General features: G+C 46.8%; 1 protein-coding gene across 12 annotated transcripts in view; it reads right to left on the reverse strand.

The window, feature by feature from the left end:
- Positions 1-7,467: 7,467 nt before the first annotated feature.
- CLASP1 (cytoplasmic linker associated protein 1) overlaps positions 7,468-19,352 on the reverse strand; it is a 266,051-nt gene continuing 254,166 nt past the window's right edge. For all 12 annotated transcript variants that reach the window (XM_043894511.1, XM_043894523.1, XM_043894522.1 and 9 more), the window contains one exon: positions 7,468-10,454. In XM_043894511.1, the coding sequence (XP_043750446.1) occupies positions 10,368-10,454 (87 nt within the window). In that variant the 3' untranslated portion in view covers positions 7,468-10,367. The remainder of the gene's footprint in view (positions 10,455-19,352) is intronic.

The raw sequence follows: 19,352 nt of genomic DNA on the forward strand, positions 1-19,352 counted from the left end.
CCAGGGGATCTTCCCAACCAAGGGATTGAACCTGGGTCTCCTGCAGTGCAGGCAGATTCTTTACTGTGGGCTATCAGAGAAGACTGTTGTTGGTATTTATCCTTTGTCTATTGTTTCTGTTGGCTTTACCCCTTTATGTAGCACTTTCCTATTTATTGTGTGCTGAATAGTATACTTGAAAAGTTGTACAGGTATTTTTGTGGCCTAGCTAATATCTTCCTCCAAAGAAGGGTTGTGTTTCTTTCTGCCAGGAACTTGGGGCACCAGCAGTTTGGACAGTGTTACTTCTGAGGCGTGAGGTCGTCAGAAGCCTTGGCCAGCATCTCTGTTGTCTTGGTTTTCTCTTCTGGATCAGCAAACACCACCAGCCTCTCTCTCCAGATTTCTGTCATTTCCTGCTAATTCCTTGTCATTTTTCACTACTTTGTTAAATCTCTGATGGCTTTAATCAAATTCTCAAGATATTTTGTCCAGATTTTTTTAGTTACCTTCTGCAGAAGGGTTTACCCCAACTTATCTGTTATACCATTACCAGGTAAGGGAATTCTCCTTTTCTTTTCATTTTCCACTTCATTTGTGTGAGCATTTACTCCACATCTTTAAGAATTTTTTCTTTTTCCTTTTGGCAGTGCTGGCTCTTTGTTGCAGTGTGTGGGCTTCTCTTATTGCAGTTCATGGGCTTGGTTGCCCCATGGTATGTGGGATCTTAGTTTCCTGACCAGGGATTGAACCTGAATCCCCTGCCTTGGAAAGTGAATTCTTAACTACTGGACCATCAGGAAGTCCTAAAAATGTTCTAGACGTATACTTTCACATGGCTGGATAGTATTTCATCCAAAGGCTAAGCCAATGTTTATTTAGTTTTTTGTCTTCAGCTGGACATTTTGAGTTGTATGTCTTGCTATTACTCAGGGTTCTCGATTACAAATGATGGTGTACCAGTTAGTTTAAGCAGAGGATTTCTTAACAGAGTGGATATTATCTCTGCGGGAGCCAGGGGACCTGGTTGGGTGCCACGTAGCCAGGAACAACGGTAGACAAGGACAGTTCCTTCCCAGATAAAGGGATGAACCTTGGTGGTATGGCTGCTACTTGGTCGCTATGACGCTGGGGATCATCTAGAGCCTGTGCCTGAGCAGCCCCACCCCCAACACTGTGTCCATCTTCAACAAATGCTGCTTCCCTTCTCAGAGACATGTCTCCTCGGCAGAGCCCAGGCACACGTGGAACCCAGCACCAACAGAGTCTGGCCCAGCCATAGAGGAATGCATGCTAGAAGGGAGAGGTGTGAAGCACGCCAGTCCTCCTCACACTCAGCATCTCTCCTCTGCAGCCTGATGTTTCCAGGAGCGACCATCACCCTATGGACATCTCTCTCCAGGTGTGTCCTTCTTGGAGTGTGTCTTACACAGAATATGAGGCAACTCAGACTCGGCTGAAAAAGCAGGACCTCCTGTGATCCATCTCAACTTGGAGAACATTGAACCATGTCTCCTTTTGGCCTGATTAGGCGGTATACTCCTTCGTGGATCACAGCTTTGTCATGGCAAAGGGGCTTCCATAACTCAAGGAGATCAAACCAGTCAATCCTAAAGGAAATCAATCCTGAATATTCATTGGAAGGACTGATACTGAAGCTGAAGCTCCAGCTCCAAGTTTGGCCACCTGATGCAAAGAGTTGACTCATTGGAAAAGACTCTGATGCTGGGAAAGATTGATGGCAGGAGGAGAAGGGGGTGGTAGAAGAAGAGATGGTTGGATGGCATCACCAACACAGTGGACATGAACTTGAGCAAACTCCAGGAGATGGTGAAGGACAAGGAAGCCTGGTGTGATGCAGTCATGGGGTCGCAAAGAGTCAGACCCGACTAAGTGACCCAACAACAATAGGAGGCATAACCGGTGGGAGAGGAGTAAGGAGGAACAGGTGGCCACAGGGACAAAACTTCCCTAGCGTTCAGGGGCCCAAGGGGCTGTGAGATACTGGTGCTAAGAAGATCTTCCATGCTCATCCCTCTCCATTGTTCTGTGCAGAGAGGGTGTCCTCTAAAGGGCGGCAACCTGTATCCGGAGCCTCTGTTCAGACACAGGCCTGTTAGGACCACAGATGGTCCCATGTGGCATAGAATTCCTTGAAGGATGCTCTCCAGATGTATTCTCAGAGATCTGTAAATTATCTACAACAGTTTAAAACTGGGGAGTTTCTATCTCTATGCTAATCCAAAGGATTAATAGACTCATCAAATCATCTCATCACTTAGCATGCTCACATATCTTATTGTCTTTAAATTATGAAATATTTGATACTATGAGAGAAAACATATTACAAATAGGTTGGTTATAAGCTATAAAAATTAGCCTCCAATTATAATAAGTAAATTGATTAAAAATAAATAAATAAATAAAACATTTGTGAATCCATCACCCAAATTATGATCCAAAACACCATCACCATGAGGCTCCTTGTCCTGTTCCCCTGTGTTCAAGCAAAGTTGAAAACGGAGATGAAACTGGAAAGTGCCCTGGGCAGACGGAAGCTTGCAAGCCCGGCACACCTAGCTTATTTCATAAACGTAAGTGAAACAATGTCAGCTCGCTTCTTGTAAATGCCTCTGACAGTCATAAAAGAAACTTAAGTCATCTTCCTAAAATGGTATAAGATAACCACTTTTAACTAATTCCCTGCCATCGGAAAAGTCCCACTTTAATAACTGGTCACCGTAGAAGGTTAAACAACGTCCCCATTTTCACTTTATAAGCCATCATGTGACACATGCATTATCAGTTTGGGCTTTGAAAGCTCCCAGTTTGCGACTGTTCTTTTTTGTACTATAAACTCTAAGTAGGATTTTATTGATCTGGTTTCCATGGTTACTGTTCTGGATTTTTGACGCCTGCCTCCATAATCACACAACACTCTTGGAAGCTTGTTTCATAGCTACATACTTTGTGGGGTTTTGTCACAGCCTATATGTCTCTAAAATATACTTGGTTAGTTTGGGTTATTTTCGCCTTAAAAAAATAAGACTCTACACATTGTTCTGTGATGCTTTTACTTCCCCTCAGACTGACTTTCCTGAGTCATCATGCTGATAAACCCACCTCCAGTTCACTTGTATTCACTTCTGTGTCAGATTCCATGATGTGACCATCTTGCTAATTCTTGCACAGCCCGCTCCTGGGGCCCATCGGGCCTACGCCCTGTTTGGGCTTTGGAAATCCTGTTACTGAGTCTTCAGGAACACTCACTAGGCTTGCCCAGGGCCCACCCCACAAGTGGGGCTGATGTGTTGCAAGGCAAATGAATCTTCGATCTTATCAGAGAATGCCAAACTGCTTTCCACGTTGGCTGTGCTGCCTCATGATGTTAGGGCTGATAGAAGTCGAGAGATGCCCTTGAGATTAAATCAGCCCTCCGTCTCTGCGAGTTTCACATCCCCAGATACAGAGGTCCAACTAAACAGAAATGGGGAAGACAGCATGGGAACCCATGCCTAGCTCCAAGGTCAAGCTCTCTCCCCCACTTAATTGGTCTAATTGATCACTGAATACAAAGTAATGGTTGATAAAAAACAAGGTCCTACTGTAGAGCTTCAGGGACTATCAATATCCTGTGATACACTGTGATGGAAAAGAGTATGAAAAAGAATATATACACACACACACATATATATACAGGGTATAAGGCAATCACTTTGCTCTACACCAGACGTGAACACAACATTGTACATCAACTGTACTTCAATTAAACGATAATGACTTTGCAGTCCAGGCAGTGTCCAGGGCCCCTTTCTGAGTGATTTATTAACATTCGTGAGAAAGGTACTGCTCCATTAGCAACCTGTCCATTCAGAGGAAGAAGTCAAGGCAGGAAGAGATTAGAAAACACGCCTGAGGTCAAGTCAGCACCAGGGTTTGAGCCCAGGTGTTACCGCAGTGGTGACTGCATCCTTCGGTACCAAGGATACAGCCAAACCAGCCATTCACTCAGCAGCCACCGTGAGCCGGGTACATGCGCCATGTGTTAGGACTACAGAGGGAAATGAGGCCTGGTTCTTGCCCACAAGATCTTTCCTAGATCTTGTCTGATCAAGGAAAATCAGACAACTAATCTGCACACACAAAGTGTGTGATGAGTGTTAGGAAGAAAAAATAAAAGGACTAATTCAGATACTTCTCTAAAGAAGTAATGACCTGACATTTAAGCCAAGATCTAAAATGTCCATAAAGTTAGCTGAGGGAAGTGCACGTATAGGGGTGTTTATATGTGCATATGTGGGCACATGAAGGCGGTGAGGGGAGGGGTCAAAGGGAGGAGAAATGCAAAGGCCCTGAGGCAGGAGAGTTTCTGGGGTGCAGTGACCAAGAACGGGGTGAAAGAGGAAGGCGGGAGCTAAGAGTTGAGGGTCCAAGAACTTTACGCTAATCTTCATGTGCCCGTCCCCCGCCCCCCACCAGACCCCTCTCAATTCCCTGCCACTAGGATTCTAGAGGAGGCAGTTGAGGTCATCGTAATCTGGAGTCATTCAGCTAAAGTCATAGGCCCTGAAACAGTTGGATTCACAACCCAGACATCATCCTGCATCCAGGTGAGCCCTCCCCTCCTTGTGAGGCCTGAGGAGCAGGACCCTCGGGGGGGGGGGGGGGGTTCCAGAAATGTTTACCATGAGTGTAATATCAAAGAGCTCAGCAGACCTCTGACCAGGGACCATTCCTCACTAACACGAGTAAGTAAAGTGAAGTGAAGTCGCTCAGTCGTGTCTGACTCTTTGCGACCCCACGGACTGTAGCCCACCAGGCTCCTCCGTCCATGGGATTCTCCAGGCAGGAATACTGGTGTGGGTTGCCATTTCCTTCTCCAGGGGATCTTCCCGACCCAGGGATCAAACCTGGGTCTCCAGCACTGCAGGCAGACGCTTTACCCTCTGAGCCTCCAGGGGAGCCCACTCACACGAGAGGTGTACAGAGACAGAAGCTCCAAGAAGGGCCAGAGACGCAACCCGAGACTCTAGCTCAGGCCAAAGGGCACGTCCTGGGCTTGAATCTCAGATTTGCCTCTTGCGGGCTTCCCTGATGGCTCAGAAGGCGAAGAATCCGCCTGCAAAGTGGGAGACTCGGGTTCGATCCCTGGGTCAGGAGGATCTCCTGGAGAAGAAAATGGCAAGCCGCTCCAGTATTCTTGCCTGGAGAATCTCACAGACAGAAGAGCCTGGCGGGTTACAGGCCATGGGGTCACAAGGAGTCAGACACAACAGAGCGACTAACACTTTCACTTTACTTTGCTTCTCGTTAGCTCTGTGACCTCAGGTAAGTTCCTCAACCTCTCTCTGCCTCTACTTCCCATCTGCAAAATGGGAATACTCATGAGACTGACCTCTCAAGGTTGTCATGAGGCTTCAAGCAAGTAAGTCAGCAAAGGCTTCCGAGTTTTCCAGAAGGAGCAGCCACTGGGGCCTGGACGATGCTGGGGGAGGTGACGCTGTCAGGGCCCAGGTCTACAGCCCTTCCCGCCCCACCCCTCACCCCTCGTGGGACACTCCGGGGGGCAGGGGGATCCCGGCGCAGCTGGGAGTCTGCTCAGGAGCTCAGCCCCTGTAGAGGGGCCCAGTGCCCATGGAATCCACCTCCAGGGCCTCGGCACTGGCAGCAGGCCCGGTGTCCGCGGAGGGCACTGGTGTGGAAGCATTTTAATGTTTTTTAAATACGTAATCTGGGATTAGATGCCGATTCACATGACCTTTGTCCGCTCTTGCCTGGAGCCACTGCAGTAGGAGTTAATAAATACTGGAGGAAATGGGAAGGCCGGCAGGGTCCAGGCTTGGGCCGGGTGGGAGGGAAGCTTTATGCCCCAGGGGGTTATACGTCCCCTCTGCCTGAAACACTTCTGGTTTCCCTCTGCTCACAGCAGACCGAGGTCCTGGTCTAGATGCTCAGCTGGATGCATCAGGGATGGTCTGGCTGATGTTCCCGAAGTCCAGCGCTGTTTCCTGCAACAGCCTGTCTCAGAGAGGGTCCTAAATCTGGGGAACAAACCACCTGTCTCGTTTTCAGAAAAATGTTCCATGCTGGTTCTCCAACTGTGTCAGCAACAGCACCACCAGGAACTAGTGACAAATGCCCAGGCCCCACCCTGGGCCCACAGAATCAACACCCAGGCGGAACTCTGCCTTCTGCTCCAGCAGCTCCCCAGGGGACCCTGAGGTGCCCCCAGGGAGGTCAGGGAAGATGCGTGAAGGGTGGGGAGGCAAGACGAGGCAGGAGCCTGGGGTCAGGCCCCAACTCCCCTCATGCCCATCCGGCTGGCACTGTGCCCGGTGTCAGCTTGCCCACCTGGAGCGGGGACATGACAGCAAGTCCCTCACCTGCATCTCATGACTGGTCTAAGAACCAGTAAGATGCCACAGATGAGAACACTTCGGAAGTCTAAGTGCCTGGTCCGTGACGTTGATTAACGCTGCCTGTCAGCCGCCACTCCACTTCCCCACCCTCCACTCGTGACCTGGGAAGGGCCAGAGCTGCGGTCTGTAAGTCACACGTTTTCCCCGTGGAACCCCTGGACAGCCTCAGGGGGTCCTGAAACCTACACTTGAGAGCAGAACTGTGAGAGTGGAAGGGGGGCATTCCTCTGGAGAGAAGGTCGTTCAGATCCCAAGCCAAGCCCCGCTGATTACGGTGGGCATCCGTGCCCACCCCCTCAGCCACGGCTGCTGAGCACCCGAAGCCGGCGCAGGGGCTTCCTGGCAGCCTTGGGGTGAGGGGGGCAATGGCAGCAGGGGCCAGAGACCCAAACGCAGACGGCACACCTGCTCCGGGGAGTGGGAGCTGGGCACCAGGCCCAGGGGGGCGGAGGGGGTATCGGGGGCGCTCAGCTGTCTCTGTGTCCCTTCGCCCACAGCAAAGCGCCAGGCTGCAGCTTCACTTACGACACTCACGGGCCCTCCCAGCACCTCCACGAGGTCTGACTCAGGTTTATCCACAAGAACAGTGGCCCGAGGGGGCGATGGAGGGAGCAGAAACTTGAAGCCAGCTCTTGATTTTTATACCAATCGTGAGCTCACGCCCAGTGGGCAGGAGGAGGTGGGCCGCAGGGCAGAAGGGGCTCACAGTCACCAGGCGGGGAAACTGAGATGCGTCACAGAACTGAAGACTCAAAATTGTTCCTACACCCAAGTGAGGCGCCAGAGACGGGGCCAGCGCCCTTTGGTCATGCACCTGTTCCTCCGCAGGCCTGCAGCTGACAGGGCGCCCCCAAACCCTTCCCCGAGAGTTCTATCCTGCCTCCGGCCTGTTCTCGGCCCCTGGCCCCTAGGACACGGGCGTCCCCCTGCAGTCCCATCTACCGACCTCATGAGATCCCCAACATAGCCCCTCAATCCTTCAGAAATGTGGCCTTGTTCTGACGTCCCAGAGACGCGATATGCTACCTACAGGGCACGGCAGCAAGAAAGACCACTTGGATGTCAGAAATTGAATTAAGTCTCATTTATTCTAGGGCAAACTCAAAAGGGTTTTTGTGTTTCCTTTTTTAGCAAATCCTAGCACATTATTAACAAAAAAAGAAAATCTGTACATTTGCCATGATACACTTGAAAGTGAAACAAATAAGATATAAATACAGATATGGATGTAACATGAAAAAGCCCCTAAAAAAACCAAAACCAACAAACAAAAACCCAACCTGGGGATGTGGGGGACCATGCGTGTGAACAGTGCCAACAAAACTATTTTGGTGGTGGATGTTTTTCAGAGCGTTGTTCTCATTTTCAAATATCATCGTTAGCAAAGTCTGGGTGAGGTTCTACAAAGTTCTTATTTGCTCTTCTTTACTGTGTAATATTATGCTTGATAAATAAAGGGCGGCAGGGAAAGAAAAAGATTGAGGAGACAGATCAGGCGCAGCTGCGCTGCCTGCATGACCGAGAAGCTAGTGGGGCTGTGGCAGGCGCCTGTGGCCACGGCGCCCTGGGAAGGCGGAGCCTCCCCCGGCCACAGCGCGAGGGGAAGCAGGAGCCCGGCGCCCCGGCCCAGTGGTGGCATCGGCGGGCTTCTCAGGGCCCCGGGCAGTCAGGCGAACGGGGGAGGCAGACGGAGTTTTGGGCGCTTTGCTCGCTGTGTTCTGCTGTTTCATCCAGACAGGAGGCCTGCAGGGAGGCGGCGGCCAGGCAGGGCAGTTGCAGCTGTCGGTTGGAGGGGGTGGCCCCCTGAGGTTGTGGCTGCATGCGAGTCTCCTCCCAGGAGGCCCAGAGACCTGGGGGTGGCGGCTCCCTCTGGGTTGGGAGACCGAGGTTGGGCAAGTGACATTCAAGGCGAGCCCTTTGTGAGCGCCAGGAGGACACGCGGCCATGCTCAAGGTCCTTCCCGACTCCGGGGTAGGGGGCCACAGCAACCTGGGTGTCCACGAGCTGAAGGAGAAAGGCCTTTCTACACACACTAGGCAGGAAAAAAGACAGTTTCTGCCCCAGAAGAGTCATCAGACACTTGGACTTGTTTGTAGGGGGTAAGAAAGAGACCCCGAAAGCGACATATGAACAAACGGTATTTATCAATGAAAGTAAGGCCTGGTCCTGCTATGTTTTGAGCCAAAAGAGTCAACTATGTTTGATCACTTAAAACACACCCCTGAAGTTCTCTCAACAGCAGCAGCAGGGCACCTCCTACACGTGCAGGATACCCCCTACACACACCCACACACACCCACACACACACCCACACACACCCACACAGACACACACACACGCAGTGAAGGCACCCCAGCCTCACTGCTCCTGGACCTCCATTTTCAGTGCCTATTTCCAAATAAAGTATCTAAAATAAATTCTGAATGAAAACAAGTTGCGTTCTGCTACAGTGTCTTTCAGGACTTCCAACGTCAAGGCTAGAGGGTCTGCGGAGCTCAGAGGTGGGACCCATACAACCTGGCAGTTGCCGAGATTCTGCACCTGAGCAGCAAACACCTCATTAAAAATTAACATCAGAACAGGCATGGGGAAAAGAACGGAACAAATTTCCATAAGGAAATATGGAAAAACCAGTTCAGTTTAGAGAGTCTAAAATGTTTCCATGATTGCAAAAAGAATTTCCATTTGGTTTGAAGAATTTTACTCGAAACTTAGTTACACAGACTTGAGATCTGTAGTTACTTTTACTGAAGCAATGAAACGCTCAAGAAAACATTTTAAGGGGTAAGTTTCTCACTGAAGGAAAAATAGACTCTAAACTGGTTCAAATCCTGTTTTTCTGCAATTTGCTGCACATCATAATTACTTTTTCCTTAAACCATGATTATTTCAACAGATGATCGAGGAAGTACTTCACAAAATTTTAAAAAATGATCCTGATAACCTGGTCTCTCTAGGTTTTTCTTTGATCTCAATCCCAAATTAAACAAAGAAGTAAAAACGGAGATGGCAGAGTTGCCAACTGTCAGGACAGAACACTGGAATCAAGCAGCCTGGGCGCAGCTTGCGGAAAGGAGGCCAGACTAGACTTGAGCCTCCAGGGACGGTGTGTTCCACGGCATTTCCCAGATCTCAGCAGCAAAACCAGCAGCTCCTCTTGTGTTTTCAATGCTGCGTGAAGGCCCACTTCAAGCACATGCTAACTGAGGCTATCGATTTACCTTGATTTCTGTGCCTGGATCTCAACTGTCATCACAGATCTCTGCCCCAGCAGCTCTGGAGCAGGGGTGGCGTCAGCGGGGCTGTTTGGAGGAGCCGGGAGCCCATCCTGGAAGGAGGCAGTAAAGGGTGCCAGCCCCCAGGCTGCAGAGTGTAAGCAAAATATCACATGCTCTTTACAAGGCCATCTTCAGGCTTCTTTCCCATTTCTTGCCAAGACTTGATTCATATTCTTAGTAGTCTCAAAATGCAACCTAAAACATATAAAACCCTTTCGTGGTATCAGTTGTGAAGGGCGTGGGCTCTGCCCCACACAGGCCAGATCCAGAGGGAAGGGAGCCAGGATGAAAGAGAAACACAACTCAATACAACCTCCTCAAACCTGTTATTAACTGAAGAGAAAATGCTACTTTCTACCATGTATCGGCTAGCGAGCTCTGACTTTTAAGAACTGCACCCCACACGCGGTTTCACAGCCTCAGTGGCTGGGCCAGGCGGTCTGAGGACGGCTCTTCTCTCACTCCTTTTGTTTTGTTCTGTAGGAAGATGAAACACAGGCCTTGCTTCCCTTACATTCAATACCAGTATGATTCTACACAAAAGCTGGAAGGGATCAAAATACTGATTGTAATAAATATTTGCGGGCCTCCTGATTCTGACTGGGCAGCCGACGGGGGTGGGGGGATGGCGGGGAGGTCTCTGAGGCACCACCGATTGCTTCCAGGGCTACACGGAGATTCTGGCGTTGCATTAGCTGTGGGTCGAGACGTCGGACGAGGAGCTGCTGTTGCTGTTGGTGGTCTGCGCCCTCTTTATGTACAAGTTGAGCAGCTTCATCTGCAAAGGAAAAATACAAATGGGTGAGAAGGAAGAAAATCACAAAGTCAGCAACAAAGCCCAGGTGATCACAAGAAAACAGCACGTCCCTCAGTGCAGAAATTCACTGCACAGACATTCCCTAAGTGCCTACCGGGGCCAGCGGGCGATCGGGAGGTCAGATTAGAGGAGGGGGCATGAGAGGTTATCAGGAAGAGGGACACGTGCTCCCACGAGGTGGGCCTCAGGGCTGCCTGCAGAAAGGCTCTCCAGAGGCAGACCCGCACACTCGGGGCGGGCGGGGGGCACGGCAGCCGGTGCGGCTCCACCCAAGCGAGCGGGAGGAGAGGCTGCAATGCCTGCTCCCCTGGGATAAAGAAACGAAGCCGAGGTCAGAGGTCAGGCTTTCTATCCTCACACCTCTGTAGAAGTTGCTCCTTCCCCATCACACACCTCGTCTGCACCTGCTTCTATCCACGGACACGACACCTGCTGAGGTACACGGCGTCCGAGGCCCACCTTCAGGCTGCCCCCATCCGCACCCTTGGTCCTCCTGCCCCTGGACCCCGCTCTGCCCACTGTGGCTCAGCATATGCTGCCTTATGCTGGGGGCGGCAGTGGGCTGGATCCTTCCAACGAGACTCAGTCTCCCAGAGGTCAGATGCCGCTTCACTATACAACATGCCCTCGTTGGGCACAGTGCTTCCCCACAACAGGCCTTCGACGTCTCACATCTCATGTGGTTCTAACTTAAGCCCCTGGACCCTCAAAACACCTAAAGCAGCATGAACATACATGGTAGTGAAGTGAAAGTCACTCAGTCGTGTCTGACTCTCTGCGCCCCGTTGACCGTTATACAGTCCATGGAATTCTTCAGGCCAGAGCACTGGAGTGGAAAGCCTTTCTCTTCTCCAGGGGATCTTCCCAACCCAGGGACTGAACCCAGGTCTCCTGCATTGCAGGTGGATTCTTTAGCAGCTGAGCCACAAGGGAAGCCCAAGAATACTGGAGTGGGTAGCCTATCTCTTCTCCAGCAGATCTTCCCGACCCAGGAATCAAACCAGGGTCTCCTGCATTGTAGGTAGATTCTTTACCAACTGAGCTATGAGGGAAAGTTCTTAGAATATTTGTTGAATACCAATAACCTGATGTCAATAGTGTGCCTGACCATATTAAGAATAAAAAAACCCAGCTATTTGTAGAAGGAGAATGCCCATGAAGATCTACATAACACACAACTGGTAAGATTAAGGGAATTAGTAAATATTTACTGACCACAGCTCTTTATTTGCTGTCTCTAAACAGGCTGTGAGGCTGAGACATGTATAAGCCAACCCGTGGAGCAGAGGCGGGTCTTGGGGGGCCGTGAAGAGATGCTCAGAGTAGAGCACGTGCTGCAGGAGAAGGCGGGCCCCCAGAAACCAGTGGGAGCAGGCCAGCACCCAGCAGCGCTCCTCACGAGGCGCCCTGAGCCCCAGCAAGGTGCGCGGTCAAACAGGCACGGAGCCCAGAAGGTAAGGCTGGTCTGAGAGCTCTGCCCTGCGTGTCCTGGAGTTGGCTGGCTTCATGCAACAGCCCATCTGGGGTCTCCCCACGTCAGGACTTAGCTCTTTTCAACTGCAGGGGAGCGTGCCATGACTTCACACTACATATCCCAGCTTGTCTTTCATTCCACACCTTTCAAAATCTTAGACCTTTTAACCTAACATTCAGCACGCTGGCCAAGGTGCTGTTACTTTACACAAGGCATCTTAATGCTCCGAGCCTCAGGAGGATGTGACCAGGGCCAACCAGCTTCCAGAGAAACCCTGGTACATTCAACGAAGTACTGGCCTGAGGCTCCACAGATCCAGCAGAGTTCTAGAACCAACTCCAGCACTAGTTCTGTGACCTCAGGTAAACATTTCCTGCGCCTTGACTCAACCACCTGCAAAATAAGTGATACCCCTCCCAGGTAGCTCCCTGCTTAGAAAACATGTCTCCTGAGTCCCTGCTCCTTCTCCTACCCAAGGAGCTGCTCCTGCCTGGAGCTCAGCCTTTCCTCCTCCCGAGCCAGGCCCAGGCCAGTCCCGCTTCCTCCAGGAGCTCTCCCTTCCCTCCTGCTGCAGCAGGCCCCTGGCCCAGCACCAGAACCTGTCTCACGGGGCCCACCGGCCACTCCCGGACCTCTGCACAAGTCCCCCCATGTGCCAGTCCTGATCCTCAGCTCTATCTGATGCTACTTCAGGGGGAACAAGGGTTTGTCTCCCACATGCTGAGGGCAGCAGGTTCCTAATACGCACTTACTGAATCGAATATTTTTTAAAGAAGAAAAAAGTGATCTAGAAAACAGGATAGTTATATTTCTATGAAAGACAGGTTAAAATGAACTTCTAAACATTGTTAATAGTTATTTGCAACTCAGAACCCCTTGTAAGCCCTGAGTTTACAAGCTTTAATCATATTTGAACCTCAAACTAATCCTCTGAGGTAGGCAGAACAGGTTCTCCTATTTTACAAATGAAATGGCTGGGATTCAGAGAGCTTGCTCAATGAGTTGGTATATATTCAAATTACAGGATTATAACTTTAGATGTCAACTGTAATCCACAAAGAAAACAGGTATAGAATATACACAAAAGGAAATGAGAAAAGAATTAAAATGTTTCAGTATAAAAAGCAAACAAATACACAAAAAAACCAATAATACAGAAAATGAGTGGCAAAAAGCTATTATACACACAGAAAGCAAATACAAAAATGACAGAAATCTCTTCCTTATCAGTAAGTACTTTAAATGTGAATGAGTCAAACTTTCCCATCAAAAGACAGAGATTAGCAAAATGGATTTTTAAAAAAAGCATGATTCAACTATATTTTGTCTACTAGAGACTCACTTTAGAGCCAAAGACACAAATAGTTCAAAGTGAAAGAATGGAAAAGGATATTACATGCAAAGAGTAACCAAGAGTACAAGGTAGCTATACTAATATTAGGCAAAATACAGCTTAAATCAAAAAAGGTTATAAGAAACAGAAAGATTAATAAAAGATCCACAAAGCAGGAAATGACAATAAATAATTATACCTCTAGGAATATACCATCAAAGCATTTAAGCAAAAACTGACAGCACAGAAGGGAGAAACAGTTTCACAATAATAGTTGGGAGACGTCACTATTCCACTGTGGAGGGTTTGAACAACACAGCAGATCAACTAAACATAAAAGAAATAGGCAAAACCTCTGCCTAAGATGAGACCTTCCCAAGATAGACTATATGTTAGGCCACAAATTGAATCTCAATAAATTAAAAAAGAGGTGTCACAAAGTACCTTTTCCGACCACAATAGATGAAGTTAGATTAGTAACAGAAAGAAAACTGAAAAATCCCCACGTTTGTGGAAACTGAACCACACATTCCAACAACCAATGGGCTGAAGGGTAAATCACAAAGGAAATTAGAGAGTATCTTGAGGCAGGTGACAATGGAAACACCAGCAGAAGGGACGCAGCGAGAGCAGTGCAGCGAGGGAGGCCCACGGCGATACGGGCGACACGGCTTCCACGTAAAAAGGGCGGGAGGCGGGTGTCAACAGCCTAACTCGACACATCTTCAGGGACTAGAGAAAGAATAAACTGAACTTCAAGCTTGCAGAAGGGAGAACAGTAAAAAAGATTAGATAAATGAAACAAAAAATAGAGACAACAAAGCCAAAAGCTGGTTCTTTAAAAAAAAAAAAATCAACAAAACTGACAAACCTTTAACTAATGAAAAAAGAGAAAAGACTCAAACTATTGGTCAGAAACATATGTGGGGACACTATGACTGAGTCTACATAAATCAAAGATATGATAAAAATACTGTGAGGAACTGTACAAGAGCAAAGCAGATAACCAAGATGAAACGGACAAATCCCTGGAAACACAAAACCTACCAAGACTGAGTCATGAAGAAAGAGAAAGTATGGACAGACCTGTAACTGGTAAAGAGACTGAAGCAGTAATCGAAAATCTGAGAAAGAAAAGCCCCAGACCAGATGGCTTCACTGGTGAAGTCTACCAGCATTCAGAGAACTAACACAATCCTCAATTTTTTCTAGAAAACTTAGAGGAAGAAACACTTCTGAATTCACGCTATGAAGTCAGCATCGTCCTGATAGCAAAGTCAGATAAAGATATGAAAACTACAGACCAATGTTCCTTACGAACACTGATCCAGCATACAAAAATTAATAAATATAATATACCACATTAACAGAATGAAGGGGGAAAAAAATCAAAGGATCATTTCAACTGACACAGAAAAAGTATTTGGCAAAATTCAATACCTTTTCAAAATAAAAATAGCAGACAAACTCGGCATAGAAGGTGTACAGGCGTATTTCGTTTTGCTGTTTTCACTTTATTGTACTTTGAAGACAGTCCTTTTTTCCCCACATTGAAGGTCTGTGAACACTGCGGCAAGCAAGTCCATCAGTGCCACTTTGCAACAGCACCTGCTGCCTACAAGTCACTGTCCCATTTTGGTAATTCTACAATTATTTCAGACTTTTTCATCATTATTACACTCCTTATGGTGGTCTGTAATCAGTGTTCTTAGATATTACAACTGCAGTTGTTTGGGGTGTCATGAACCATGTCCACATGAAGACAGCACACTTCATCCACAGATGTGTATGTCCTGACTGTTGCACCATCTCCCCGTCTCTCTCCCGGTGCACGAGCCTTCCTATCTCCCCGAGACACAATACTGTTGAAATCAGGCCAAGTAGAAACCCTACGACGGCCTCAAGTGTTTAAGTGAAAGAGTTGCATTTCTCTCGCTAGAAATGATTAAGCTTAGTAAGAAATGCATATTGAAAGTTTAGACAGGCCAAAAGCTAGGCTTCTTGCGTCAAACAGTTAGCCAAGTTGTGAATATAAAGGAAAAGTTCTCAAAAGAAACTGCAAGTGCTACCCAGTGAACACACAAATGATAAGAAAGCAAAAGCAAAGCAAAATAGCCTTACTGCTGATATGGAGAAAGGGGTCTGCATAGAACATCAAACAGTCACAACATGCCCTTAAAAGCCAAAACCTAGTACAGATCGAGACCCTAACTCTCTTCCATTCTAGGAAGGCTAAGAGAGATGAACGAGTTGCTGGAAAAAAGTCTGAACTTGCCAGAAGTTGGTTCATGAGGTCTAAAGAAATATGCTGTTTCCCTAGCATTAAAGTGTGAGGTGAAGCAGCAACTGCTGATGCAGAAGCTGCAGCAAGTTATCCAGAGGATTTAGCTAAGACAATTCATGAAGGTGGCTACAACGAAACAACAGATTTTCAACACAGGCAAACAGTCTTATATTGGAAGAAGATGCCATGTAGTACTCGACAGCCAGAGAGGACAAGTTAATGCCTGGCTTCAAAACTTCAGAGGCTGACTCTTATTAGGAGCTAATGCAGCTGGTGACTTTAAAATAAAGCCAGTGTTCACTTACCATTCTGCAAATCCCAGGGCTCTTAAGAATTATGCTCCATCTACTCTGCCTGCGCTCTATAAATGGAACAACAAAGTCTGGATGACAGTGCATCTGTTTACAACAGGGCCGACTGAATATCTTAAGCCCACTGTTGAGACCTACAGCTCAGAAAAAAAGATTCTTTTCAAAATATTACTGCTCACTGACAGTGTACCTGGTCACCCAAAAGCTCTGATGAAGATATACAAAATTAAGGTTGCTTTCACGCCTGCTAATAACACAACACCACTTTTGCAGCCCAAGCATCAAGGACTAATTTTGACTTTCAAGTCTTACTATCTAAGAAAAACATTTTGTAAGGTAATCGCTGCCGTAGTGACTTCTCTGATGGATCTGGGCAAAGTCACCTGTAAACCTTCTAGAAAGGATTCAACATACTAGATGCCATGAAGAACAAAGAAGTCAAAATACCAACATTAACAGGAGTTTGGAAGAAGTTGATTCCATCCCTCCTGGATGACTTTGAGAGGTTTAAGACTTCAGTGCAGGAAGGAACTGCAGCTGTGGTGGAAATTGCAAGAGAACTAGAGTTAGAGCTGGAGCCTAAAGATAGGACTGAATCGCTGAAACCTCATGGAAAAGCTTTAATGGATAAGGAGCTGCTGCTTATGGATGGACAAACAAAGTGGTTTCTTGCGATGCAATCTACTCCTGGTGAAGATGCTGTGAAGACTGTTGAAATGACAACAAAGGATTTAGAATATTACATAAACTTAGTTGATTAAACAGAGGCAGGTTTGAGAAGACTGACTTCAATTTTTCTACTGTGTATAAAATACTATAAAACAGTATTGCTGCTACAGAGAAACTGTTTGTGAAAGAAGAGTCAATCAATTTGGCAAACGTCCCTGTTGTCTTAAAATAAGACACAGTCACTACAATCTTCAGCAACCACCACCCTGGTTAGTTGGCAGCCATCAACACAGAGGCCAGATCCTCCACAAGCAAAACGATTGTGACTCACTGAAAGCTCAGATGGCCAGCATTTCTGTTAAGATATTGATATTTTAGACATAATGCTACTAAACTCGTAACAGACTGCAGTATAGTACACACATAACTTTTATACACCCTGGGAAACCAAAAAATTTGTGCAGTCTACTTTATTGCAATACTTGCTTTATTTCAGCTGGCTGAAACCAAATCCATACCATCTCTATGTCTGTACCTCAATGTATCAAAAGCTACATACGAGAGACACACAGTGAATATTATGCTCGGTGATAAAAGACTGACAACTCTGCTTTTAGGATGAGGAACAAGGCAGAGGATGCTTGCTTTCACCATTTCTACTAACACAGTAAGTTCCAGCCAGAACAATTAGGCAGGAAACGAAAAGAAAGGCATTCACATTGGAAAGGAGGAAGCAAAATTATCTTTGTTCAAAGATGACATACAGTTGACCCTTGAGCAACACGGGTTTGAACTGTGAAGATGCACTCATACATGGATGTTTTTCAACACACCCAGCACACACAATCCGTGCTCAGCTGAAAATCCCAGGTGCAGAACTACAGGGAAAGGGCTCAAGCACGTGCAGAGTCTGCTATCTGTGGCAGGTCCTGAGACTCATCCCTGTGCGATACCAAGAGATGACTGGGATCTCACATGTATAAAATCTCACAGATTCCACAAAGAATTGTTAAGACTAATAAAGAAATCCAGCAAACTAGCAGACTACAAAATCAACGAGCAAAAATCAACTGCACTTCTGTACACTAAAAATGAAAACTCCAAAAAGGAAGCGAAGAAAAACAATTCCGTTCACAATAGTATCAAAAAGAATAAAACACTTAGGAATTAACACAAGGAAGTGAAAGTACTGTACAATAAAAACTACCACATTTTATTGAAAGTAAAAACACAAAGAGACACTCCATGTACTACACAGTACAGTGAGTATAGTAAGAATACTGTACTGTATATATAGAAGTCACTAACAGTAGATCTTAAAATCTGTCATCACAAGAAAAAAAATCACGTAGCATGGGTGTGACAGATGTTACCTACACTTACTGGATGATCATACTGCAGTATAAATAAATATCAAATAATTATGCTGTACATCCAAAATGAATACAATTTCATATGTTCATTTTTATCTCAATTAAAAATTAAAAACTCATGTATAGAGGTTAAAAAAAAAAGACATCCCATGCTCATGGGTTGGAAGACAATATTATGAGGTCAATACTACCCAAAGCTACCTATACATTCAATGGAATCCTTATCAAAATCCCAATGTGGTTCTCTGGAGAAACAGAAAGTCTTTTCAACAAATGGAACTGGGAAAGCTGAATATCCACACACAAAAGAATGAAGTTGGACCCTTACCTAATAATACCATACACAAAAATTTACTCAAAATGGATCAGAGACCTCCATTAAAAGCTAAAACTATAAAACTATTGGAAAAAAACAAAGGGCAAAAGCTTCACTATGGATTTGGCAATGATTATTGATACGACAGCAAAAGCAGAGGCAAAAAACAACAGACAAATTGGATTTCACAAAAATTTAAAAAAGTTGTGCATCAAAGGTCAAGGGGTTAATATCCAGAATATGGGTAGAACTTCTGTTAATTCAACAATAACACTGACAACAAAAAAACCAAGCAACATAATTTAAAAATGACAAAGGGCTAGAATAGACATTTCTCTGAAGAAGATATGCAGCTGGCCAACAAGCATATGAAAAGATGCTCAACATCACGGATCATCAGGGAAATGCAAAGCAAGACTACAGTGAAACACTGCCTCAGAGCAGCCATGAGGAGGGCTACTGCCAAAGAGAAGAGAACAAGTGAATGCGGAGACACTGAAGCCCCGGGCATGGCTGGTGGGGTCTGGGACGGCACAGCTGGCAGTTATCGCATGGTCCTGCAGTTCTCCTCAAAAACCCCAAAGAATTGAAAGTGGGGTCCCAAAGGACATCTGTGCCCCCATGTTCACAAAAGCCAAGGCATGGAAGCAATCTACAAGGCCGTCACCAAGAAACGGGCAAGCAACGTGCTATTATGTACATTCACTGGGCTATTATTCAGCCTTAAAATGAGAGGAAATTCTGATACCTGCTACAGCGTGGGTGAACCAAAATGAGATACACCAGTCACAAACAGACAAACACTGTAGGATTCCACTCACCAGTATTCACACCAAAGAAAGCAGAATGGTGGCTGACAGGGACTGGGGAACATTATTTAATGGGTTTCAGTTTTCCAAGATGAAAAGTGCTCTGGAGATGGGTGGTGGGGATGAACATGAATCATATGAACACTTGGTGTCTGTGAACCGCACACTAACGCGTGGTTAAGACAGTAGATTTCATGTCACATGTATTTTACCAAGAGCGAGAGGTGGAAAGGAAAGGCTGCTCACAGTCACACGGCTAGTGAGTGGGAGACCAAGACTAGAAAGCGGGT

The sequence above is a fragment of the Cervus elaphus genome, chromosome 33 (assembly GCF_910594005.1).
Source record: "Cervus elaphus chromosome 33, mCerEla1.1, whole genome shotgun sequence".
Taxonomy (NCBI): Eukaryota; Metazoa; Chordata; class Mammalia; order Artiodactyla; family Cervidae; genus Cervus; species Cervus elaphus.